The sequence below is a fragment of the Exophiala dermatitidis genome, assembly GCF_000230625.1.
Source record: "Exophiala dermatitidis NIH/UT8656 unplaced genomic scaffold supercont1.4, whole genome shotgun sequence".
Classification (NCBI taxonomy): domain Eukaryota; kingdom Fungi; phylum Ascomycota; class Eurotiomycetes; order Chaetothyriales; family Herpotrichiellaceae; genus Exophiala; species Exophiala dermatitidis.
The window spans coordinates 733134-758686 of record NW_008751649.1 but is presented as its reverse complement, the minus strand read 5'-3'; the positions used below and the strand labels follow the sequence as shown (position 1 = coordinate 758686).

Genomic DNA, 25553 nt, shown 5'->3' with positions numbered 1-25553 from the left:
GTTTGCTCCATTTCCATTAACGTTTGCTCCATTTCCATTAACGTTTGCTCCATTTCCATTAACGTTTGCTCCATTTCCATTAACGTTTGCTCCATGCTCTAAGAAAAACTTCACACAGTTAAGATCGCCACTAAGGCTTGCTTCAAGAAGTGATTCGTCAACCCAGAACCCATCTAGGACTGCTCCTAGGTCGCAAAGCCGTTCCAGTATCGATAATTCTGGAGACCGATTCCTCATGAGATATAGTCTCAATGCTGTTGTCAGTATAGGTTGGTTGAAGACGGCCTCTTTAGAAAGTGTAGCTAAAGTCTCATCGTCTAGCTCACATCCGGATGGCTTGCATGGGTCCGCGGCTCTTGATGATATTGCTTCATGAAGCGCGAGATACCCGGGTGTCAGACAAGAAGGTATGCTCACCCCAAGTTCAAGTAGCCTTTGCCTGAGATCCATGCGTCCTTCAGTGGCTACAATCACCAGTGCCACCAGATTGCTGTAGCATGGGTGTGGTAGACATCTGGCGTATAGATCTCTTAGTCTTCTGTCGAATAGGACTGGTAGATCGATGTAGGATGGTCCACTTCCATCCCACTGCGGGAGTGGTGGATTCTCACGCCACTGTGTGACTGTTGAATCTGCTCCTTCCTCGATAAGAGTCCAAAAAATGGAGTGACTTCCTGCGCGAATAGCCGCCTCCAAAGCTGTGTATCCAAACTTCTCTGACTTCGGGGCATTTGGATCGGCCCCGGCGCACAACAGAAGTCGAACGAGATCTTCTTCACCTTTGTATGCAGCAGCCTGAAGCGCAGTGCATCCGAACACTTCGGCGCACGCAGCTGGACGTCCACCTTGTGTTCCAGCAAGAACTTGGTCGCATCGAGGTGACCCCCCAAGACTGCAGCCTGAAGTGCCGAGTGAGTATTGATATCAGCGTCAGCACCGACGAAAACAGACAGAATATCGACGGCTCCCCCGTAACTGGCCGCCTGCAGTGGTGTAAACCACAGGTCATGAGTCGCTTCGTGGATGTTCGCTCCTGTTTCCAACACAAGCTCCACAATTTGACGGTTGCCCGCACATACAGCGAATAGAAGTGGTGACAACATTTGTGAAATTTCTGTACGGCTGCCGCTCGATATATACTCCAAGAGAGATATGTAGGCTCGGGGCCTCCTCAAAAATGACCAGTCACCTAGGTGCCAATCTCCTTCGCGGAGAGTTTCCAAGGCACTGGCGAACCGGTCCATAGGAAGCAGAAGAACTTCTAATCCTGCATCCAGCAAAGCTTCACAGAGTTCAACATTTCCTGTTTCTACTGCTAGTGACCAAGGAGATGGAACTTTGCTGAATTTCACCATAAGGCATGCGATGTCACCAGCAGTTGCAAGCATCTGTTCAAGGGCAACGGAGCCCCACCCATCGACCTGTGCACCATGTTTGAGTAGAAACTTCGCAAGCAAGACATCCTCCTTCTCAATGGAGTGATGGAGAGCGGTACGGAGACGCTCATCCAAGGCATTGATGTCGGCGCCCTGCACTAGCCAAGTGAGGATTTCATCAACATTGAGGCCTGCCATGACTGCGCCTGGAAAGTCTTGATCAAAGGTAGTTCTTTGCTTCTTTTGGATAATCCAGAATATTTCAGGCAGATAGCGGGCGGCAAGATTACTCGGAGTTTCCCAGTATAGAGGAACGCTGCCCTCTTCGAAGTAAGTGTTGCTATCGGTGCCATAGTCGATTAGCAGTCTTTTACAAAAGGCTGCATTCCTGTACACTATCGCCTCCTGGAGAGGGGTCCGTATCTGACCATGCACTTTGAGGGGTCTGCTCAGGTCCATTCCGGTTTTCTGCAAGAATTCCAGTAAATCGCACCGATCCTTCCTAGCTGCATATAGTAGGAGATACTCTGCGAAGCGCCGAAGTGGTGGAGAATTTGAGTCCATGAAGTCAAAGTTACGCAAAAGCCTTTCAATGCCAGTCTGGAACAATTGGTCCAGGAAGTCATCAAATGGTCTTTGTTCGGGTTCTCCATTAGAGCACAGATATATGACATAGCCGATCGCGACCATATTCGCCTGTGGAGCTGACATGCTTGACACCGATCGGAGATCCTCCAGCACAAAATATGAATCGTGAACGGGGAAGAGCGCTGATACGTAACCCCATGTCCGTTCTGAACCACCTCGATACCAGGAGGGTATCATCCAGGAGACCAACCCATTCGTATTGGGGCCGTCGAAGCCATGGCCGCCGGCAGTCTGCATTGATTCCACACCGAAACCGTCCGAGATAAGCAGGCGGCTGTCATGGTACCCGTTGTTATCTGGAAATGGCGTAGCATGGACAGTGAGGGATATGTCCCCTGGATTGGTTGGCGGACTTTCATCATTGTTGAAGGTGGGTGTCCTGCGGATACGGGAGGGCTGTCGTCGAGGACCTGGACTGTTCAAAGACAGACTTCGGATTTTTTCATACAGTTGGAATGCAGGCAATGCCTCACTTGAGAGGGCGTCGGGATTGAGAACCGCTCGCGTTATGGAGATATTCACGGCGCCTGCAGACTGGTAGGCTGGATCGCCACGGACGCTGCTGGTTCGGCATGCGATACCACTTCGTGGATTCTGCATTTGTAACGTTGGAGGATTGTGTCTTCTCAGGCGTCTTTGGAGTCGCTGTGGGCTCAATACCTCGTTTCCGATGCGGACTTCTGCAGAGTACGGGTCGAGGCGACGCCGATTCAGAGTGTGCCCAATCATACGGTAAGTAGAGCTCTTGTGGTTCTTCACGAAGCGCCATTGTGTCAGCTTCCGTTTGTATTGTTGCTCGCTATTACCTCGTTAATACACATCTGGCGAAACCAGGCATCTTACCTCGCCGAGAATCCGAAGATATATTGCATGTGCCAACGGACGTCGGCCAGGCTCAAACCATGGTTCAGGTAATAGTATCTAATGTTTTCTTTGTGCTCGTTCCAAGTTTCCGTAGAGATGGTGACCCTCTCATCCATGTTGCAACAACGGTAGTGGCAGTTTGCTGTCAGAGTACTGAACCAAGCGGTAGGTGCACCTCAGACTGGAGGCAGATGAATGTTGGACTTCTCGGCGCGACATCAGGCTGAACAGACGTGGGGCGCAAAAGCCATGGGCCGGGACACGATCTTGGGAAGGTGTTGCAGATACTAATAAAGAGAATTTCTCTGCAGCCAAGACGGCAGCTTGTGTTTTCCCCCGTCAGTCGCCCTGAAAGCAGAGACATAAGGTTGAAGGGTTGTTATAAGAAATCCTGGTGGGGACTAGAGTGGCTCGGGAAAGAAACTGATAGGTCAATGCCGAAAGTTCGCTCGAGGTGCCTGGCTGCGTTGACCGCTGCGCACATGAGGTCTGGCTTCTTGTGGCACCACTAGTACCTACCTAGGTAAGATCCTGGCACGGCTCTGATACCAACCGAGTGCTTGCGAACTTTCGGCCGCGGCGAATCGAAGAAAGGGAAACTAGCCCCCACCGTCCGGTCTTTCTCTAACAGCTTTAATGTAGAAGTGCCAGTCCAGTGAAGACCCGATGCACCATTTGAGGCTGATGCTTCGAACTTTCGACAACCGCCAATGACTGGTTTTCTGGATTGATGTAGCATGTCGAACTTTCGACAATGGCCAACACCGAATTTGCTGTCTTAACCTTGACGGTTGCAGGATGATGTCGAGGTCTTCAAGTCCAAAGGTTAGTCAGTCATATGGGAGCGACTACAAGTACACCTCGTCTCCTCAAGCAATGCTTTGAGAGCAGGGAGCAGCCACGGCACCTGCAGCCTGAATGCCTTGCCTCCTGACAATGAAGATTACCGCAGAACCCATTGTGGGAATTGTCGGTGTTATTCTGACACTTCCGCCACTTCTCCTTGCTCTCTGGCAAATGGGGAAGTGGGGACGACAAGAGCGACTGCCTCTATTCAGAGTAGAAAGTCGTTCACCGGCATCTGTTCCAGAATGTAAAGTTGGCTTGGAAATCGCGATGCACAATGGTCTCTGACATTCCGCCAGCGGCATTGGCCTATTCAAGCACTCCACTCGAGCTGGAAGTACATCCACCTCCGCGAGCAGTTCTCCCACGGTCGCGTTTGTTGTCACCACATTTACCTTGCAACCCTCAAGTTGATGGGGTCAGTGAAGGGGCTGTGCGGGTAGCGACGCCGTCCGAAGACCACTGTGGGTGCAGAGGCAATTCCTGTTCTCTGGAGAGCGGTTGCATCAATCCAGATCAGACATTGAATCCCAAGCAGGGGACTGTACCAATCTGGCGCCGTCCCAGAAGGCTATCGACAGTGAAGAAGTGGTGTCTGCTTGCGTCTTATTTGAAGGCACCGCAAGTTTTCCGCGCCAAGCAGGTGTCGAGGTGGTGGCCGCGGTCTGCCTGACGGGTCAACAAAGCTGATGGACAAGGCCAGCTGGCTTGGTCACAGCATGGAAGGCGTGTGCCAACGAGGGAGAACTCAGTAACTGTTTATCAACTTGATCTGTGTCGGTGGTGCAATTAGAGTTCGTGCCGTTGGAATCCAACAAAATACTGCGGTTATCGAATGCTCCACCAAACTCGGATAGTGCTACTAGTGCAACTAGTCCTAGTCCTACAGTTTACCGATGTACAGTAACAGTTCAACTCGCTCGTTTCCCGTAATCCCAGAGAAACACTGCCGCAACATTCTCTATCCGCAGAGCCATACCACCACAAATGCTGCAAAGATGGACTTCAAATCTCTCATGGCTGCACAGATAGCCAAAGCCAAACCGGCCGCATCACCATCACCACCACCACAATCCTCTCCCTCTCCAACCCCAGACGCCTCCACCACAACCACGAAATACGTGCGGCGCGCCGAACTCGAAGCAGCCCGTCAAGCCGCCTACGCCGCGGAACAAGCCCGAATCGAAGCGGAGCGCGCAGAGCGGGCGGCAAAGAAACGGAAACTCGAAGAAGAAGAAGCAGAACGCAAAGCGATCCGCGAAGAGAAACGAAGAAAACTAGCAGAAGAATCACGCCGGCGACGAGAAGAACAAGAACGCGAAGAGGAGCGCAAACGCAGGAAACGACTCGGTCTACCTGACCTGCCACCACCTAACACCAACAACCATGACCAACAACCATCTTCCTCTACAACAGACCAACCTTCCGCATCAGCAGCCGCCGTCGACGGAGACCAAGAAGACATCCCCGACGACGAACTACGACAGAAACTACGAGACCTCAACGAACCCGCAACCCTATTCGACGAAACACACTCTGCCCGACTCCAGCGGTATCGTCGCCGGCTGAAAGCCTCACAGATGGCTGTGGCAACCAAACCAAAAATCACAGACGGCCCGATCCCAACGACGCTCGAACCCGTCCCCGAAAAGGACATGCTTCTACCATCGTCATCAACACTCCCTGCTCCAAACACACCCGAGCACGAGTTCCTATACCGCCAACTAGCATCGTGGTTCACACTCGTATTGACAGAATGGTCCATCGCGCTGTCTCAACGAGACGCCGCCGTGCGCGCCTCGTCGTCCGGCAAAGCCGCATCCAGCAGTTACCAACAAGTCCTGAAAGACTTGACACCCTTATTTCGACGGTTCGAGCGCCGCGACTTGGAACCCGATCTCCTCGAACCGATCTGCCAGATCGTCCGGGCCGCCCAACGTCGACGCTACGTCGAGGCCAACGATGCGTATTTGACTTTATCGATTGGCAAAGCCGCATGGCCAATCGGTGTCACCATGGTCGGCATTCATGAGCGTTCTGCACGCGAGAAACTCCATGCCAGTAGTGCCGGGAAACAGGCGCATATCTTGTCCGATGAGGTCACGAGGAAGTTTCTGCAGAGTATTAAGCGGTGTTTGAGCTTTGCTCAGACGAGATGGCCGCCGGAGGATTTGGCTCAGTTGATGGGTTAAGGAAAAAAAAATTAAAAACAGATATAATGGATTACGACGAGGATCCAATCAATCAGTCAATCAATCGGATCTATCGACCGACCGACCCATGTTTTGTGCCTGGCTGTTGTTACTACTGACCTCACTCAGCCTTTGTTCCTCCCTGAGTTAAGGTATGGCCAAAAAAACCTCCCCGGGGACAGCTCAATTCAATCGCCCGAGGATCCACGTGTTCGTCCATCGACCATCACCATCAGGTACTAGTACTTCACGTACCCTGTACAATGTACGCCCGTCAATCATGCATTTCCCCAGACATGTTATGTGCACCTACCTACCCACGTGTCTTGTCTGTGTACAGTACCTCGTGCTCCATATCAGGCACTGACATGGTACTTGTCGCCCCATACTAGGTCTTCTCCATTTCTATCCCCAGCTTCTTGAACGAGATCGTGCCTTGCAAGCGACATTTCATCACTCACTACGTACCCTACCACATTGTGACAGCGAGTGCTGAATTGAAACTGACTGCAGGTTCCGAACTCAGGATTCTCGTATGGACCTTCTTGGTGATACGGCATTCATTGTGACAAGGAAGAAATCTACATCTCTCCCATTATTCCGACCAACATCGGTATCTATGATTAACGGCGTCTAGACTCCTGCCGGGCCTAACGGCCGCCTGAACCTCTATATCAATAGCACAAGAATCCTCTAACAAACTCCATGCTTGTTCTACCGTAAACGCCAAAAGCCCCCCAAAAGGTACACGCACAACGAATGAAATCTTGATTCTTCAAGACTAAACCATCTATGCTCTGTCCGAATATATCCACGCAGGATTGAATCGCTAGAAAAAGAAAAATCAAAACACCAAAAACCTAAACATGCTGTAAAACTCGATGGAGCGCACCTCACGTCCGTCTTCGAATAGTATACCGGATCAGAACAGAACAGAGCCCTTGGGGGTATAGAGCGCCAAATCTAGTGCAATAAATCCAAAAATCCACACCATTCGCCGCTGATATCGTATCGACTGGTTTGACCGGGGTTGCTGCCACTCACGCAACCTGCGGTGCGGGACATGCCAATTAATTCGGAGGGCTTGGTTCAGAGAAACTGTGTATCTTCATGCAAGATTGTCCCACCTTATATTGCTTTTTAGCTGCTTTCTTGCATTCGAAGCGTGGGGCGTTGAAGGATCCATGGAGGGGCCTGCTTAAGGATCTCTGTAGCGTTGTGCATCCAGCCTCGGCATGCAGGGTGGTAAATCATACGCGCAGGCCACGTTGATGAGGCGTATGCGCAGCGCATGCAACAAGGATCCTTGTACCCTTTCAGGAGGGCTGGTGCTGAACTTCCTGGCAGAATTGGTGCCCAGTTGATACCGGCTAATTCCCGCTCTCAGCTGGATCGTGCCGGGCACTGTTGCAAAATTCTGGTCGGCCATCTCAAGCTGTTGCCTGCATGGATAGATGGTCATCAATTCACAGTTGTGGCAGAATAACTCAATCTGTCGATGAAGAACGACAGTCATCATCACTCTGCAACAACAAGCCAATCCGGTCGAGTGTGCCGTGTCCAGCCGGTAGTAGCCGAAACTGACGGGATGATCCTTGTAGGCCATCGATTTGGTCACAAAGTTCTGACATCTTGCAGAGATGTGCAGGGGCAAGAGGCCGGATGAGGCTTCGTTTCATGCAGAAAACGGGTGCGGTTGGCCGGAAAGTCCGGGTCACGTGACCTCGATTCAAAACGTCGACCAATGCCAATCTTTGGGCACACTGTTTGCGACCTGTTCGACAGGTTTCCCGCCACGAACCGCGCCCGAAGGCACCCGTCGATGACCACCTGCTGGTCCCGCGAGAGGAGTTGGTGGCCCGCTGTCATTGCCCTCCTCCTTGCTATTTTGGCTATTCTTGCGCCGGATCGACCTGGCAGTGTCCCATCTCTGGTACTGACGGTGGCATGTTGCGCAAGCTCTGGATGGGACGCCGTCAGGGTGGAATTTGGCGGACTGATCGAGGGGAATGGTATAAGGAGTATGCGAGGAGCAGAAGATATGCCCACAGTGACGACAGTGGTGTTTACGGACAAAAAGGTTGAAGGTAGAGCGACATTGAGGCGAGTCACAAGTCGGCGAAGCTTCGTCGGGCTGTATGGCAGTTAGCCTTTTTGTACGCGCATGGTTCGAAGATAGAGGTTGGGGAGTCCGTATGTATGCAGTTGAACCGCAAATACATGCAATAGACCATGTTGGCCCAATTATCAACTTGCCTTCCAGTGTTCTTTTGTTGGCGGGCCGGTAACTTCACCCAACTCTTCCTCTTGCACCCAGTCGGGGTTGAACGTCTCGAAGTCGGAGGGATAGTCTGTTTCCTGAGTGACAGGCTGTGTTTCGTTCTCTTGGAGATTGTCCAACGAACCGTGCAGACTCTTCGGAGGGGTCATGGGCGAGGCACCCGAGAAGTGCTCTGTTGGCCGTAACGCCGCAGGGACGTATAGAGGCGATTTCAGGGGCCGTAGCTGCTTGTAAGGATTCGGGGCATGTTGCTGGAAGTGTTCGTGCATTCGGGGCGAGGTGGGAGATGCCGAGTTCGCGGGAGATGGTTGTTGGCTGGCATAAAGCTGCGGATTCTGAGGGATGGTGTAGGTTTGTGTGGAATAGTTGGCGGCCATCTTTCTGTACAATTAGGTCGAATGTTGAGGTGGTGCTGGGACAGGAAAGCGATGCTTATAGCAGAAGCATCACAGACACAGCTATTGAGCGAACGCAGGAGATATGTATGCGCCACGAAGAGGCAGAACAGCGTGGCCGAGATGGTTGAGGGTTATCGTTGGCCCGGGCTCAATGTAGTAGGTGACGAGAATAGGGTCGGAGGAAGTGTAACCCTTCGGACCACAGACGCCCCGGAAAGCCAGTTGATCGGTACCGAAAATGATCTTAAACGAGAAGAGGCCAAGTCCGGCTAGGTCTTTTGAGAATCCCGAGAAAGAAGAAGAAGCAATCAAACAAATGCAATTCAAGGGCTGAATCCTGAGGGTTGTCAACGGCGTGGGAGGTGGGGGTTGGTTGTCAGGTTGACAGGAGCAGGACGGTGGTACAGTCGGTGAAGTCGCAAAGCCTTGTAAAGGAGGAGAGATTGGGATCAGGGAGGTGTTGTTCAGGGGTAAATTGGTTCGGCTGTTGAGTATACAGCTATACAGACATCGGTTATAGAAGAGGCACCTAAGAGGTACAGTATTTGAACAGGACACCAACAGCCTCATAGGAGGGAGATGAGCGGCGAGAGATAGAGAAATGGACATGCGACACCGAGACAGTCGCGTACGTAGGACCAACTGCCAACTGCCAACTGCCACTGACACTGCAACTGGAGACGGGCGAGAACCTTTTGCGGCCAAAGATGTGCGTGCTGATAAGGAGCCCGCAGCCTCCAATCAGAGCCGCAGAATTACAAGCCGAAAGTGTCCTTAACGGGCATGGTGGCCACTAGCCTGTGACCCGTTGCCACCGCCAGCCTGAGAGCCAATGGGCAGAGCTGAGACTAGGCGAGAAGAGTTAAAGCATCTACTAGTCCCGCCTAGCTTCTCACCCACATGTTCAGGTTCATTACCCGCAGCTCGAGTAAGACAAACCAAGCAGATCTTTGGTATGAAGAGTCCTGCCGATTTATAGGGTCTGGCTCTCCCCTGCGGATACTGAACACTCTGCCAGGAGACGTGGGCAATATTCATGATTGGGCGGCATTGTCCATCCTGCTACAACGTACTGTTGCCCATCCAGTGCCAGTGTACGGGGATGCCGCTGGCCGCCCACCTTCTCGGACGAAACGGGGAGACAGTCAAGGGGACAGGGGTTGGATCGTTTGGGATTTGTCTTGGGTTGAACTGGAGCTTCGATCCGCTGATCCGCCGATGAGAATCCAACCGAATCCCGATGTTCTAGCTGTTCGCCCCGGCACTCTCGTCAGTGCCAGTATTTCGGTAAACGAAGAAGTCATCCGGAGCTGTCAAGGCCTCGCAGGAATCGCCCCGGACGTCACACGAATGGGCATTGGTTGGCTGTGGCCGCAGAGCAGGCTGCACAGTCAAATACGAGGTTGATGCAAGAGAGTGCTTGCTGGCCGCATGTTGCGGTGAAGCAGCTGCAGTGTCAAATACGAGCTGAAAACGACTCTCACCCAGGCGTGTCCGAGATTCTTGAAAGTCCCCCACCACAACCAAACGGCTGATGGCTGCAATGATGGACGACCACTTTGTTCTGAGATGGGGATGCTCCAGCCTTATGGTGGACTCCAGGGTCCAGGGTAGTATATCAATACTAATAAATAACGAGACGTCGGACTTGTCAAAAACTCAAGGAATTTGGGTTTGCAGCTGTGTGTGTGGAGAGGGGAAGGCGAAAAGCCGGGCGAGTCTGTTGTAAGTTTGTCCTTCCTTCGATCGCATCGAGCCTATCGGGCATCAACAGTCTACAAATGTTGTAGATGATGTGGCCCCTCGGCCAGCCACCGCCAGCACAACCTTCCAGGTGACCAGCGAAAGCCCGGGGTAGTAGACCTGCACGTCGTGCCAGGGCTTTGCAGATTCTAGTCGAGCTCTCGGTTGAGAGGACTTTGGTCCTATCAAAAAGCCACAAACCGAGCAAATCGTAGAGTTCTATTGGGTAGCAGAATCAGCCGGGACACACTGCTGCAGGGCGGCCTCCGACCACTGATTCTTGACCCAGGCGTTGCCAGTAGTGGTACGGTTGTGGTGGCTGAATCCCGGGCGTTGACCATTCAGTTGGCGAGCTGGTTCCAAGGAAGCCAATAGCAATCCCAGGCGTGCCCTCCCCTAACCGCCCGTCTCTCAAGCCACTGCTACCGTGCTTACAGGGGGCCAGCCGTCCCTATAACATTGTCGACGGCAACTTGAACGGCGGGCAACAGCACTACAAGCACCAAATACCTGACTTCCAAAAGACATAATAATAAGATTTGGCTGCTCCGCTCTTCGGCTGCTCCCGCCCCTCTTCTCTCCCACTGCCACTGCACTCGCTGCCCTCAATTCAATCAACACTGCACTGCAATCAATGCTTCACTACTATAGATACACTCGACTTGCTCTGCTCTTCGACCGCTTGAGGCTCTCATCCCCAGTTTTCAATAAACCCAGATCACCCACTATCATCAGAAAAGCAGTCCCCTAGGTCTTTTCTAGACCCTTGCCCGTCTGCACCCCATTCATTATTGTTGATATCGCCAACCAGTGACATTATTGTCCTTGTTGAGCTGTCCCATCCGCTTCAGACGTTCAGCCCGATCCTCAGGATCAGGCTCCAAACCTTGAAACTCTGGCGGCGCATCTAAGGTCCGCCGCCAACCTGGCCGAGTCCCCAACGGAAGACATGGTCAACAATCTGGTCGACCACGTCTTTGGCTATAGTCTTGCGGATCCCGAGCACCCATGGAACCAGAGAGGATACAAAGCGCACCTCGCCAAAGAACCCAGGAGCCCATCAGAAGACCCCTACGGCGAAAAAGCCTATCAACGAGCTTTCGCAGAGGATATATCTCGGAGGAAACCATTCGTTCCCTGTCCTGCCTATTATGTTAATTCCCCCAGTGCCATGGAGTGCCAAAGCCACAGAGATAGAGAGTTGTTTGCTCCTCGGGAATGGACTCCCGAATCCCTAGCCGCCCAGAAACGGTATAAACCAGAGATCCAACCGCAGTATCTCTGGCGACCCGACCTACAATATTCACCACAACAACTGCAACAACTACAACTACTGGTACAGTCACAAGCGTCACAACCACAACCGCCACCGCCACCACAACAACAACCACAACCACAACCACAGCATTATCAACAGCCACCCCAGACCCCATCATACCATCAACCCGTCACACCTACCATGGAACAGCAACCAGGTCCCCATCCCGATGAAATGCTCCCCTCTCCCAAATACAGAGACGAGACTCCTCGCTCGGCCAACAAAAAGACCAAGAGAGATCACAACAAGAGTATTTCCTCGACTTCTTCGTCCGGCCCACGGCCCTGGAATAAAAGGCAGGACCCTCAGCCCATCACCCCAAAGCCACTCTTACCTGCTGCTATCAGACCATCTCCACACCAGGAGCCCGCATCTCCGGCGCAACTTCAAATGCCAGTGACGGACTCGGCTCCAATGTCCATAGCGGAGCAATACACCCCAAGTCCAGACCAATATCGCTTGTCTCATTCCGAGCAATATCCTCCGGGGAGCAGCTCAGGTCAGAACCGGATGCAGGTGGCACCCGAGATTCCGTGCTTCCTCGAGCCTCGCGTTGAGCCTTCACTTGGCCCGCCCCGGATGTTGCGATGAGCAGAATGGACATGACTGTCGTCGTATTGCCTTGATGGATCAAAATAGCTGTGGCTTTTTGTTCACCGCCTAGTTTGGTTTGGAAGATGCTGCCAGACACACTGGGCACGACGACTTCTGCCAATCCATGCAGCACCTGCTCACCTTCATCAAGCTGCCACTGTTGCTGTCGGCATTGGACATGATGAGTGTGGTTCGTTTCAACTCAAGCTCTTCATGCTCTTCGAAGACAAATACTGTCCTTACAGCCTTTCTTTATACGATTTATGGATTTCTCAAAACAAAACAGGGAATATGCCGATTGATGACGACCGATTAGTTGGAGCCACTGGTGATCTCATTTCACCGAGATTTCGCTGCGGTGGAGCAAACACTGTATCAAGAAGGATCACAGACACAAGCTTCGTTGAGGCACGACAGAACCTGCCTTGCCTTGTGTCGCTTATTTCTTTTCTTTACTCTCCTTTCCCCTCATGATTCAAACCAGATGGCTGGATGGAGAAACGGTCGGACGGAGGACTGTCACGATGACGGAGATCATTCCCCAGCATGTCGGCATTGGGTGCTCACGCCCGTCAAAAGAAACAAGACACAGACACGATAACTTCAGGAGACAAAATGGTATTATGAACGATATGAAATAATATGAGATTTCATGATGTGAATGACGATTTTCCTTGTTTGGCGTTACGCCAATACAGTGTGATGTGCTATGTGACATTGGGGGATAGCAATAGGGTGTCTGATGGCCAGGGCCAAGATGTGATAGACACAGGTTAGGATAGGACAGGACAGGGTATGCCGGTCTGGGACGGAAGACAAAAGGGGAGATTGAGGAGGTGGTGTTCCGGGTATACTCAAAGTCAAGGGTTAAGGGGTGGGAGGATCCAACGGCAACCAAAAGGGTTCAAAGGCGGTAATGATACGAATTAGGATATTATGGTCTGGTCTGGGTATGATACGACATAGTCTGGTCTGGTATGATCTGTTCTCATATGGTGCAGTATGGTAAGGTATATGCATGGAGATGGATATTGGACAATCCTGAATACCTTTTGAATTTTCTTCAATTCTTGTTGTTCTCGTCCTCATTCTTGTAACTTGTTGTTGTAGGTTGTAGGTTGCTGTTTGCTATTGTTCTCCTTCTTGGAACTTGTTGTTTGTCAGTCTTGTTGTTCTCGTTCTCGTAACTTGATGTTTTTTCGGTTGTACGTTGTAGGTTGTTTCCTTTTCCAGCATCTGATCACCGGGGCACCCGGTACTGTACCTTGCTATGGAAGAAACCAATCTCTTAATCGAGGACCGGCACAACACCCGGTCTTTGAATCAGCAAATCAATCATCGGAGAGAAGAGAGGTCGTATATCTTCTTCTCTGTCTTCGTCTTCGTCTTTTCCTCTGGTACTAGTAGTGTGCTGCCCGTGCCGGTCGTCCGGCATTTGCTGTACTAGTACGCGACTTTTGAGTTGCGGCTGAGCCCATCTCACCAAATCGGTCCAAGTGACCCATTCCCATCCGGCGCATTTATGCGGTTCCATGCGTCGAGCGAGGGGAAGGCGAACGTTTACGCGAGACGGAGAGCGAGAGTGAAACTGAGAGTGAGACCGAGACTGAGACTGAGACTGAGACTGATTACCAGTGATACCATTGCCATTGTCCTGGTCGGCGATGGCTTGGTTTGGATCTGGGTTGACTTGGGCAGTCATGAAAATCGTAACGTAATGTTTCGACTCGCCGGCACCAGTAGTCCCACCACTATAAGAAGTCTTGGTCTGGCCTTCGTCCGAGGACCCAGTCTGACTCTGATCTGCCAGCATGACATCATTCGTGGCGGTCAAAAAACGAATGGTGGAAGAATTGAGTACGAGTCCGGTCTCCTCGAGAACTTCTCGCGCAGCGCATTCTTGAAATGTCTCGCCAAACTCCAAGTGGCCGCCTGGTAGGGCGTACGTGTTGGAGCCGTGGGAGTTGAGACGGCGGCCGAGGAGGAATTTATACTTGTTGGAATCTTGGGCAGGTGGTGCTGCTCGGCTAGTTGTAGAGTCTGGAACTGTGTGGTTGTCGATGTCGAGGTTGGGATGTAATATGAAGACGGCGACGCCTACTCGTGGGACGGCCGAGGTTGAACTTGTTGGAGTTGAAGACGAAGCTGCTGCAGCTGTAGTTGGACCTGGGAGATCTGACGATGAAGGAGTGGGCATGGTGGAATATGCTGTATATCGTATTGTAGATGAGATACTGTCGAATGGATGACAGACTGACTGACTGATTGTAAAAGCTCCGCGACTACCTAATTGTCAAGCTGGAGGGTCAAATATCAGTTAACTTTCTGGTCGTTGTATCTTTTGGTCTTTGGGTACGCTTTTTGAGACAGTGTGGAATGGCAATTAATGAGTCTCGTGTAGATGGCGTTGAGGTTGAGATCTGGGTTTTCCGAGGATTGTGTCGGCGCCGATATTCGCTCGATTGAGGGTCTGATGAACTTGGTAGGTGTACGACTATGGCGTTACCAGATTGGCCAGGACAGGTTCTCTTTTTTTATTTCCTTTTCCTTTGCAGTTGAAAAAAGAGTGGATGTAGTTATATATCCTGACAGGTCAGGTCAGGCCAGGTATGTACGTTGCGTCCTATATGTACTCCGTCTTCCGTAGTCGTTGGGGAAAGGAGAAAATGACAGAGATCAGAGGTGGACCCAGAGCGTGTATACACCCAGCGAGGTGGTGTAGATCCTTTCTGGATCGGTCGCGAGGTGAAATGGTGTTGGTGTTGATATTCGAGTTCCAATCGCATTTATCAATCCGAGGTGGACCAGCGAATGGATATAGCAACAATGAAACTTGAACAACGCAACAACGACAATCAACTTTCATAGGTTCTGCAGGCTACTACAGTTCAAGCTGTCTAGTAAGTATGCCGTAGTGGGATTCTGCCGGCTGCATTGATACTTTTGACTAACATATTCGTAAACATCGGCAGGGAACACAGCTTCATATCTTGGACGTTGTTTGTACGTTGAAGGATCTAGATACGTAAATGCACCCATTTCAGCATCATTGCTCCGAAACAGAGTATTTTCTTGAAATATACGGTCAAAGTAATTCGGTTTTCATGGGCACTTTTTCAATGCATTTCATGCTTTACACTCGCTACAACATTCCCACTCTTTTTCAGACGAGTCGAGATCGTTTTAGGGTTAGAATGGTTCAACTTACTGCTGAACATATTTCTCCCCAATACCTCTCTGGACAGCCGGTCGGGCCGCAATCCGATCAATCCACTTCAACAGATGCGGAAACGGTTTCATGTCCTCTGCGGTGAACCCGGATCGTTCCCAGCCCTTGACCCACGGCCAGGTCTTGATGTCTGCCACGCTGTATTGACCTTTACCCTTGCCGGCCAGGTAGTCGCGTGGTTCGCCGGTGTATTTGCCCGAGAGACGGATTTCAAGGACGCCGTAGACGCGCAGAGTTTCGTTTTTGTAGCGGTTGATTGCGTCTGACAGTACAGTACACGGTTAGTGCGGTCGACATCAGAGGGCAGAGTACCACAACGAGCATAAACACAGAAACAGATGTGGTAAACTTACAAGGAATCTTCTCCGGCGCCGCCCGCGTAAAATGATTAACCTGACCCTGATACGGCGCCCCACCACCATGCCAGAAGAACATCCACTGCAAGGCCTCATTGCGCTCCAAATCATCCTTGAACCCAAACGTGTTGTTTTTGTCCGCCACTTTTTCCAAGTACAAAATCTGGGCCGAGGACTCAATCACCGGAAACGGCGGGGACAGAGTGTTGTCGACCAGGACGGGAATCCGGCCGTTCGGATTCAAACGCAGGAACCATTCTTTTTTCTGCTCGTTGGTGCTGATGTTGATTAATGTGGTTGTCCACTCAGTACCATAGGCGTCGGCGAGTTCTTCGAGCATGATCTGGGTCGCTTGGCCATTGGGTGTGTTTTGCGTGATGAGATGTAGGCCCTTGGCGTTGGCGACGTCTTTGGGGGTTTCGGCGATGTAGAGGTTGTTGGAGGATGACATTTTGGTGGATGAGGACGAGGACGAGGCTGAAGTCGAGGTCGAGTATGAGTACGAGTTCGGGATCGAGTTCGAAGACAAGGTCGAAGTCGAGTTATACAGTCGGACTGCCAGTCGTGGTCGCGAGAACAAACTAGAACCAAAATATCTTTGTTGTTTGTAAAGTGGACGGCAATGGCACCAGCTCTTCAATTCAAGTTTCAAGCCTTGTGATGATACCGACCTGGGAAGAAACATGAAGAAACAAAACAAAGCAGAGGGGAGTTGGGATAAATATATTATATTCGACAGTAGTAGTGATCCCACCGTGATCCGATGGTCACTCTGTCGTAGGATTGCGCAATCGCCATCCCGAGCTACAAACAGATACGCGGGTTGGAGTGCCGAACTGAGGATGAATTAATAATGTAGATGAGGGGCAGGAGAATCACAAATCCATTTCTCTCAGTTGCGCGGTCACTGCTACTATACTAAAGATTACTCTCAGCTACCGGGAACAGATGTCTAGTAGGTTCCTGACTGTAGTATTGGTAAGGCCTCGCCTACGCGTACAAACTGAGGTATTCTACCTCACAGACGCTGCAGTCGTGTAGTCATGCACCTTGTAAAACGTATCATAATCAACAACTTGAATACTAAATGATGACGATGATGACGAGCTGATTAATCCCCCACCTTCCGCTCGCAACTTGAAACGGGATCTTCCCCGCCGTCGCTATCGACGGAAGCCGGTGCATGATTAATCCGACTTGTCGTACTAAATTACATAATCAGGACTTTATGACTCGGCCACCTAGGTGTCGGCGACACTGCATATGCTTGTACCGTATTTAGCCATAATCATGATACAATAATAGCAGTGTTCAAGGGGAGTCAATTCGACCAACCTCGAGTGAGAACGTTTCGCCTCGACAACTCTCGTCGATCGCTTTGATTTTAACTCCAGCCGAGAGCGGTGCCTGATCACCCTGAAACTACTAACTAGTATCCTCGTTGATACCTTAAGGTAGCTGCCGTAGACCTGTTCGTGAAATATTAACCAGAACTCCTACAAATGCCGCCACCCACCATGCTTGTATCCAGTTTTTCAAGCCCAAAATCCTTTCCTTTCGCTGGTGCCGTATCCCAACCCCTACTATAGCATCGATATCCAAATAGACATCTTCATCTGGCGAACAAATTTGGTTCAGGCTCTTCCAAGTCAAAATCGACTAACTCCAACCCCACTCCTGTTTCAATGTTTTGGCAGTCTTGCCCGTCGGCCAGCCATGCTCCTTCATCAATTTGTCCAGAATTCCCAGCAGAGCTTTCCTTTCGCCCGGATCGGAAAAGTACTCGCCGCAGACGGCGATCGCCATATATGCCTGCACCATGATGGGTTGTGAAGACGAATACGACATGGCCGTGCCACAGATCCGGATCACGATATCATGAACTTCCTCCACAATCCGCCGTTGAGCGGTGATGACTCCGGGCCCAATCCTAGGTATATTGGGATTATACACGGTCAACAGTATCCGAGCGAGATCGAGAAACATCATGCCCGTCACATGAACTTCGGCCATGTACCAGATATGAGGGAAACATTCTCCCTTGGATCGATCCGGCTCCTGGTAGTGGATGGGAGAAAACGACAGAGGCTTCACCTGGTCCCAGTGGGCTTGGTATTGGCGAAGCTCGGTCCATCGTTCACTTTGAGATCGGCTGGATCCACCGCCGCCATCGCTGGGAAAACAAAACTGCAACACATTGGCACAGTGATAGAGGTGTCGGTCGGACCATATGAAGTCCTCGGCCTCGTCGAATCCTGATAGTATAGTCCACGACGCCAACGGCAGACGGACGGAACGCTGCTTGAGAAAGGCCGTCGTGGTCTCTTGTCGAAGGGCTATTCGAAATGCCGCGTGTTGAAAGCTCTTCAGATAGGCAATGGCATTGGCTCGAATGGTGCCCGTCGCAGACCCAGGTCTCAAGTATTCGGGATTCTCCCCGTCATTCAAAAGGAAGGAATAAGGGTTTGCCTGCGCTTTGACAAACACTTGAAATGTGTGCAGAAACGTCTCGCTATCTTGTCCTGTAAACGATGTATCAATCTCCTCGTAATATCGTAGGATCACGGCTGCAGCCAAAAGGTTCTCGTCACGAACGTGCTCTGGATCACCCGACAACTTGATCAGATATGCAAGACAGGCGTTGTGGTACTTAACAGCAGTGTCTTCGGTCAAATTTGGGAGGGCGATATCTTGATACTTAACAACCCCGTTAGCAGTCCTGTACTGGGGTAACGACGCCAGGTGTCGTGAAGCTGCTGTGAAGATCGCGTTCAGTAGTGGTGGACATCGTCGTGCTCGTTGAGGCACCGAAAGGGTGAAATGACGAGCTGGATCGCCCACGTCAAACTGTATCTGTCAGTAGCCGGAACGGAAACTCGTCTGCGCCAAGTCAACACCTACCCAGGAGGCGAGATGATCAATGTAATATCGCATCAAACAGGCACATTGAGTCGTGGTGAATTTGTTCGGCCAGTAGAACTCTTCCTTCCAGATTTTCGGAGACAGCAGATCTTCTTTAGGAATGGCAGCTGCAGCAGAATCGGCCATCCGGCGATACTCGGCCTCCACCACTTTGGGCACGTACTTCTGTTCAGTAGGCATATATGAGAACCCGTCCGGGCTCGCGGGGTTGTAGACCTCGGGGGAATTATACATCCGATACTGGGACCGAATGGGGTCGTAAGGAATCCTTTGCCATGTTTCCCGTGTCTGAGGATATGGCTGGGTGACAGGGTCGGCCGTTCTCCTCCTTTTTATGGGTGAATGGCCAAACACGGTCTCGTTGCTTCCGTTGGAGGGAGATGATATACCGATACTGTCTTCAGCTGGTGCACTTTGCACGCTGGCAGGGCCCTCTGAATTGCTGGGCGGCTCGATTCGCTTCTGCCGAAGTGATACCTCATCCTGCTTTTGGTCCGGGGCGGAAGAATTGGCATTCGACACTAGCGAATCGTCTTGGGAGTAGTAGTTCTCCAGCTCTGGTCCTTGGTCGACAAATTGAAATTTCGCTGTCCACCAGTATGGTTAGAAGAAGTCATAAACAGGCGGTGTAGGGGTCACGAAGGCGGCTTGGTGGAGATTGCCGGCGACCTGCACTGCATCCTGAAGCTGTGTGACAAGGACAGATGGCGTCTGCACACGTTGTCATGAATGTGGAGGTGATGTAGATGGAACATGATATGGGAGGGAATTACAGCCGGCTGTCAACATGGCTGCCATCCAATGTTCCTTTCTGTCCCACATGCGGCGGAGACAGTCACTTTCAGGGGCCGCCTTTTTTGCGGAAAAAGGCAAGCCAAGGTTACACAAAACGTACCGTTCTTGGTTTGCTCGAGCCATGGTTGATCTTTGGAAAAAGTGGCATCATATCGGGCGCTGGAGCCGTGACGGAACTTGATCTTGCCCTTTGCCCTCCGGCACTTGCCTCCCAAGCGCTCACATTGTTTGCACCGTGGAAAAGTATCATCGCCTGAGAGAGATTAGCATAGCCCGAAAGAATTGCGAGTGGGTACGTGGCAGGGCTGAAAGAAAGACAACATTGTGTGCTGCCTCTTGTGCCACAATCAGCCCGTCGGCTCTGTGACGCACTGGCAGCTGAAATATCGACTGCAATGCATCGGACAGAATGGAAGCATTGTCAAGTCACAGCACGGGCAGAACCAGCGTCGTTCATGCTAGACTTACATTTCAGATGGCGCTCTAGAAAACATAACAGTCCGGTCAATACAGGGCCATGATTAGCCACGCAAGCTGACGGGAGACATACCTCGACACTCTTGACATGGGTCCTCGATTTTATCCCGCATGGATTCGAGGCGAGACAGGCGGCCAGCAGGTAGGACGAGCAAGAAGGGACAGAGACAATGCTGCAGTCAGGAGATCATGGTCGTGTCAAGTCAAAGGAGTAGTTGCCATTATTGCACCACAGAGGCAAGTTGATGAAATAAAAGTGCCAGATGCCAAACTGGATGGATGCCCAAGTCAGCAAATGGGACGGCGCCAGGATGAGGTTGACCCTGGATTCTCAGCCCCGCGTTTCGCCGGGCCTGGAACCGACCTTTTGCGCGCTGTCTGTGATGTGGATGTTCGATGTCGGTCAGATTGACGTTGTGTGAGAGGCGCTGCGTGATGGGCGTGTGATGAACACCAGTCTCTCAGGCAAAGGATTCGCTCGCTTCGGGCTGGACACCGACACTGCAAAATTTGAACTCTACCTTAGCTACTAGTACCAGAACAGCAGTGCTTCAATTGGGGTTCCCGGAGTCTCACAAAAGGACGGGGCACAAAGCCTATTTTACTAGTCTTGATCCTCGCTACGGAAGCTCCGGTGGCAGGCCGGGGATAGAGATGGGCGTTGAAGCTTCCCTATACCTGGTAAGTATAGGTGCCCCTCAGCTGTGTCGAATAATAATAGGTAGCCATGTGTGCCCGAAGCAGGGTCTTTTTTAGGCTGTGTTTAACATCCGAGTCTGGGTTGGGCACCGAGTTGGGCACCTGACTTGCTTATACATTGTCTATCTGCTTACTAAGCCCCTCCAGACAAGGCCACTCCTCTTCAAGTTGTGCAGAGCCTCAGCTTGTTAGATTGCTCACCCGCTCCATGTATTGAACGATCTGCAAGTCGTGTCCGCCACTGCACTGGCACCGTATAGATTGTGTCTTCGGCTAAATCATGCTCTTTCCACAAGTCCACCCCAGCACCCAACACCCACTGCCAGTGAGGCATTGCCTGCCCTGCCGGTCAAAGTCTTGCGGCGCTCGCTCACATCAGAACCACAGACATGGCATCCGCACTTTGCAAACGAGCAAGGCGCAGGTAACCAAGGGCACTCTCTTATCTCAGTATTCATACACTGGAGCCTTGAAAAGAACATTGACAGAAGACTGGTTGATTCCTCCTGCGGCAGATCCAGATTCCTTGCCCGAGCCACCGCTGCCACCAGTATTAGATCCTGGGCCTTTGCCACGTACCTCGACAGCAAGAAACGCGGCAAACCGGATCCGGCCTTCATTTGCACCTGGGGCATGCCCCGGTGGTGCAGACTCGACGGCCGTGCTCTCTCTGACATTTCCACGTTGCTCATCGTTGTGGACATTTGCATCGCCACCTGCACTGCGGTTATCGTTGCGCGTGGACGATGTCTTCTTCCCCACAAATCCTCCCAAGAAGCTGGATTTCTTAGACTGCTTCTCCTCCTGGTTCTTGATGGTAGCTTGACTGCTTTGGCTGGCCACACTATCGTTCCGCGTTTGCGGCCCACTAGAAGCTCCACTGCCACCCTGTGCCGCTGTTTGCAAGGCGGCTTTGCCTGCAGCCTCTCGAATTTCAGCCTCGACATCTCGCTCGCGAGGTCCGTCTTCTGTACTTGCCATACTTATGCTGTCGCCCTCCCTACCATCTGGCTTTGTTTGTGACTGCGCGGCAGCCACGCGCTCATGTACGCCGGGGTTGGTCAACTGTGGAAGCGACTGCTCGACTTTCATGTATGTTTCGTTGATCGGGGTGCCGGGCATAAAGTATTCCACACAGATGTCCCGAGACTCGAGAGGTATATTTGCCGCGATACCGACCGCCTGGCCAACAACTATGTTGACACTTTCGCTCAACCCAGGAGGGGGTGGGTCGGTGAGATTAGATTTGAGTGATTCCGTGAGCTGGTGAGTGAGAATGTTCGTTAAGTTCTGCGTATACTGTTCGGCCTGTGGTGAATTGAGCACATCCTGCAGCCCTTCAATGGTGGTCAATCGCCAGGCGGTGATTTTTGTAGTAAGATCGTCACGCTGTTCGTCCGTCAAGAAACCATTCTGTCCTGAGCGTCTCAGGTTCCGCTCCAGATTCTTCAACTGGGCTGACAACGTCGGATCAATGCCAGGGTGGAATATACTTTGGAAAATACTTTCATACAGCCAGCGGGTAATGCACGTTCGGCCGATGGCGGTCATTTCCTTGGTTCCCACTGTATGCGCATCTTGATTACAGACATGCCGGAGCCAGGAGGGGATGGCACGCCAGTTTTTGCGGATATTGAAGGAGAGGTTGTTGATGGCTTGACTCAGTCTCTCGAATCTGGCCGTGTATTGCGCGTCGTCTAAAGAGGTCCGTGACATGGACAGACGTTGGGTGGCGACGGTGTTCTGTAGCTGAGTCACTTGTGCCTCTCGCTCAAAATAATACCGCTTGACCTTGGAGTATTTGGCTTGTAGTTGTTCATGCTGTTGAAGGAGCTGGTGATAATCGAGTTGGCTGACATCTTCCCTGCTCCTGGGCGGGGGAGTACTCCTTCCTTGCTCGGGATTTTTCTGTGCCGTCCTCACCCGGGGATCTTGCTGGCTTTGATACTGGGAGTGTTCCTCGGTGCGGGTGTCCCGCTGCGAAAGTTGTGGGCGAAGACCTCCGTTGGGTGGCTCGCCGCGTGCCATAACAGCCTGCTGCGGCTGCTGTTGGTGTTGTTGTGCCTGAGCCTGGCTTGTGGACTGGACAGAGTATCTGTCGGTCGCACCCGTTGAGGGGCGGGAATCTTGAGACTGGGTATGCGGACCGGCAGTCACAGGAGAGGGCGGTCCTAGTGAAGCCTGTGAAGGGGGACGAAGGTGCTGGTGTGGGTCAGGCTCCGCGTTACTTGATCTAGAGGGAGGCTTTTGATATGGTAAATAGTGTTCCGATTGACTGGGAGATTCAGTTGGTCGGTGATATGCTTGGTATTCCTCCTGTCGTGGACTGAATTGAGGGACGTCCTCAGCGTAGTCGACCGACTGATGAGTAGCCTGGCTCTGGGGAGAGTCGAATTGACGCTGGTTCCTTTGGTACTGCTCGTACTGTGCCTGACCGGAGGTCTGGTTTGGAGATGCCAGGTCGGCGCCTGGCCAAAACCCGGAATGTCTTGTTTGAGACTGTGGTGAGGTCTGTTTTGAGTACGACTCCTGGTCGGATAGATGAGACTTTCGCAGCAGATGTACAGAGCTCGAGCGACCGATCTTGCGTTCAGACTGAACGTTTTCCTTATCCTTCTCTTTTTCCTTCTCTTCGTCCTTGGACTTGTCCTTGATGAGCCCTGAAATGAAGCTGCGTTTGGACTTCTTATGATCTTTCTCCCGATCGGACCGCACGTGTCTCGACTGACCAAACGTTGTCTGGCCTGGCACGGGCTCCGGGCCTTCAGGCACTGCAGCGGGGGGTGACAGAGGTGGTACAATGTTCACGCTGGGCCGCTGCGCGCCATACACTTCGCTGGAGGAGGGGATGCGACTGCTTTGGCTGCGACTGAGATGTTGGCCGCGATAAGGCTGAGTCTGAGGCTGGGACTCTTGGAACTGGTACTGGTTGAGGTTATCGTCCTGTGGCTGCTGGTTGTAGCGTTCAGGGGTCAGGTCGAATTGGGACCCGCCGTAGAGGCCGCTGTGCGGGTGTTGAGAATGGTGGGAGTGGGAGTGGGCTTGGGCCGCCTCGGGCTGCTCAGGGCCGCGATCTTCGAGGGAGGCCTGCGACTTGTTGGACTTGAACAGCCGCATTGAACACGCATCCGCCTGGAGAGACGGGATGGACGGATGATACAGATGTCGCCTTGAACCGATAGTAGGATGGCATCCGCGCAAAAGGACTCAGACGTCAAAGAACGTAAGGACGGGGAAAGGGTGTCAGCCCAACCTGCCACGGACGGCGCGGCTAGTACCAAGCCAGCCTACAACAATAATGGATGAGACGACTCAAGCGGGTTCCAAGTTGTTTATAGGCTTCCGAACAAGCCCTCGGCCCTCTCCCCGCCAATGTTGCTTCAAATAGAGTGCGCCCACCAATGATGGCAATGGAGACGAGGCTTGTGTGTTCTAGCTACTCGATAGACGCCCTGTAGTAAGCTTCCACTTCAGGCGTCTCAGGCTGACTCTCACATCAATCACCATTATTGAAATCCGCTGTGATGAGAGTCAAGGACCTTGAGGAATTAGCCCGGTCCACGTGCATCCCAAGCACCCATCTACAACATTGTACCTGATACAGTTATGTGGAATGTGTGGAGATTCCCAAGGCACAAATGCCACCACTAGCCAGCCCGTGGTCCACGCGCCGCTTGTCTCTACCTACGCTTGTTATTGCTTGGCCCTAATCGGCCGCCAGGGATGTTGTCCGCTGTACACAGCTTCACTCTTCCGGGCAAAGCCTCATCTTATACAGCTTCGGAACTGCGTCAAGGTTCAGGCGGTGGGCTTGAGGCGAAGAGGCTGCATCAGCGAGGGGTTGGTAAAAACCAGGAGATACTCGGGCCTCCGATTGTTTGAGTCGGACATGGGAATTCTCGAGCGCGGCATCACCCGGGCCTCAGACAAGTTCGTCAGGTAGTGCTGCTGCTCTATTTTTGTTTCGCCGCCAATGATGCGTGTGGGCACCCGAGTGCTTTGACCGCCGTGTATGTTGCCGTCTTGACCAGCAAAGCTGTGATGTCGTCGCGCTTGCGAAGCATTTCATGAATCATACATCAAGATCACTCTTCAGGTGATCGTTGGCTTGGTCAGCTCATTCACCCTCATCCTCGAAAGAAGGCAGTATCACTTCCCAGCCGGGATCTTCGTCAAGTTCGACGTCAGGTGTACCGTCTTCCAAGCTCATTTCCTGGTCGGCGCCTGCTTTCGTCGCTGGTTTGATCCGGTATGCCACCCATGAGCCGTCGGTCAATCCAGCACCCAAGGGGCTTTCATTGAGCACACTCTTAGAACCCCCGATCTTCTTCTTGCCACCCCTAGGCCCCGTAACTTCCTGCTCCTTGATGTCTATCGGTACCCAGCCTTTCGATGGATCTCTCTTATCGGCAAGTACACCAAATTCCAGAGCTTCGGGATCTTCTGGTAGTGGAATTGCGGAGTTGGGGAGAGTAGTGATATTTCGTGACTGGAGCGCGGCGATGAGGAGTGCTTTGATTTCGTTGAAGGGAGTGGTGGGAAGAACCGACAGAACGGTGGTGGATTTGTGGCACTTGAATAGTAGAGTGATCATATCAGGTGTCGGCAGTGCTGCCAAATCTTCGGCGGAAACCATAATGCACGATATGGGGGTGCTATCGCGTCTCATGCAGTTATAACTTTTAAGTGCAAAAGCGAGATAAGGTTAGTTTTGATGCTCGCGTTGTGAAGTTCAAGTGGCAGTATTCGACCAAAGTCAGAAAACGCGGATGACGCGCTTGCGGGCGGAGAACAGAAAATCACCTGCAGGGTCCT

At 51.9% G+C, this 25553-nt stretch overlaps 9 protein-coding genes across 9 annotated transcripts in view; 2 read left to right on the top strand and 7 right to left on the bottom strand.

Annotated features, from left to right (window-relative positions):
* HMPREF1120_04596 (uncharacterized protein) overlaps positions 1-3004 on the bottom strand; it is a gene marked incomplete at both ends in the record, with an annotated part of 3803 nt that extends 799 nt beyond the window's left edge. The window contains 2 exons of the mRNA XM_009158728.1: positions 830-2823; positions 2868-3004. Coding sequence (XP_009156976.1) covers positions 830-2823; positions 2868-3004 — 2131 coding nt within the window. The remainder of the gene's footprint in view (positions 1-829; positions 2824-2867) is intronic.
* A 1613-nt stretch (positions 3005-4617) lies between these two features.
* HMPREF1120_04595 (uncharacterized protein) lies at positions 4618-6340 on the top strand. The gene has a single exon (XM_009158727.1). It carries the CDS (start codon positions 4631-4633, stop codon positions 5924-5926), a length of 1296 nt encoding a protein of 431 aa, XP_009156975.1. The 5' UTR covers positions 4618-4630; the 3' UTR covers positions 5927-6340.
* A 52-nt stretch (positions 6341-6392) lies between these two features.
* Positions 6393-9260, bottom strand: HMPREF1120_04594 (uncharacterized protein). Its single transcript, XM_009158726.1, has 2 exons — positions 8183-9260; positions 6393-8060 (listed from the first exon to the last, which is right to left on the bottom strand). The coding sequence occupies exons 1-2, from the start codon at positions 8582-8584 to the stop codon at positions 7656-7658; spliced, it is 807 nt and encodes a 268-aa protein (XP_009156974.1). The 5' UTR covers positions 8585-9260; the 3' UTR covers positions 6393-7655.
* A 1531-nt stretch (positions 9261-10791) lies between these two features.
* HMPREF1120_04593 (uncharacterized protein) lies at positions 10792-13327 on the top strand. Its single transcript, XM_009158725.1, has one exon. The coding sequence runs from the start codon at positions 11298-11300 to the stop codon at positions 12255-12257; it is 960 nt and encodes a 319-aa protein (XP_009156973.1). The 5' UTR covers positions 10792-11297; the 3' UTR covers positions 12258-13327.
* A 221-nt stretch (positions 13328-13548) lies between these two features.
* On the bottom strand, positions 13549-14457 carry HMPREF1120_04592 (uncharacterized protein; the record flags this gene model as incomplete). The annotated part of the gene is made up of 1 exon (XM_009158724.1): positions 13549-14457. One exon carries the CDS (start codon positions 14455-14457, stop codon positions 13549-13551), a length of 909 nt encoding a protein of 302 aa, XP_009156972.1.
* Positions 14458-15464: 1007 nt separating this feature from the next.
* Positions 15465-16296, bottom strand: HMPREF1120_04591 (glutathione S-transferase; the record flags this gene model as incomplete). Its single annotated transcript, XM_009158723.1, has 2 exons — positions 15465-15751; positions 15843-16296. 2 exons carry the CDS (start codon positions 16294-16296, stop codon positions 15465-15467), a joined length of 741 nt encoding a protein of 246 aa, XP_009156971.1.
* Positions 16297-17504: 1208 nt separating this feature from the next.
* Positions 17505-20152, bottom strand: HMPREF1120_04590 (uncharacterized protein; the record flags this gene model as incomplete). The annotated part of the gene is made up of 5 exons (XM_009158722.1): positions 17505-18692; positions 18747-19354; positions 19663-19815; positions 20031-20045; positions 20113-20152. 5 exons carry the CDS (start codon positions 20150-20152, stop codon positions 17505-17507), a joined length of 2004 nt encoding a protein of 667 aa, XP_009156970.1.
* A 1033-nt stretch (positions 20153-21185) lies between these two features.
* Positions 21186-23855, bottom strand: HMPREF1120_04589 (uncharacterized protein; the record flags this gene model as incomplete). Its single annotated transcript, XM_009158721.1, has 1 exon — positions 21186-23855. One exon carries the CDS (start codon positions 23853-23855, stop codon positions 21186-21188), a length of 2670 nt encoding a protein of 889 aa, XP_009156969.1.
* Positions 23856-24855: 1000 nt separating this feature from the next.
* Positions 24856-25374, bottom strand: HMPREF1120_04588 (uncharacterized protein; the record flags this gene model as incomplete). Its single annotated transcript, XM_009158720.1, has 1 exon — positions 24856-25374. One exon carries the CDS (start codon positions 25372-25374, stop codon positions 24856-24858), a length of 519 nt encoding a protein of 172 aa, XP_009156968.1.
* Positions 25375-25553: the final 179 nt, after the last annotated feature.

Coding starts and splice junctions, on each gene's coding strand:
- HMPREF1120_04595 (XM_009158727.1), top strand. CDS start 4,631: ATGTACAGTAACAGTTCAACTCGCTCGTTTCCCGTAATCCCAGAGAAA.
- HMPREF1120_04594 (XM_009158726.1), bottom strand. CDS start 8,584: ATGGCCGCCAACTATTCCACACAAACCTACACCATCCCTCAGAATCCG. Junction 8,061..8,182: donor CAACAAAAGAACACTGGAAG/GCAAGTTGATAA, acceptor ACTGCCATACAG/CCCGACGAAGCTTCGCCGAC.
- HMPREF1120_04593 (XM_009158725.1), top strand. CDS start 11,298: ATGGTCAACAATCTGGTCGACCACGTCTTTGGCTATAGTCTTGCGGAT.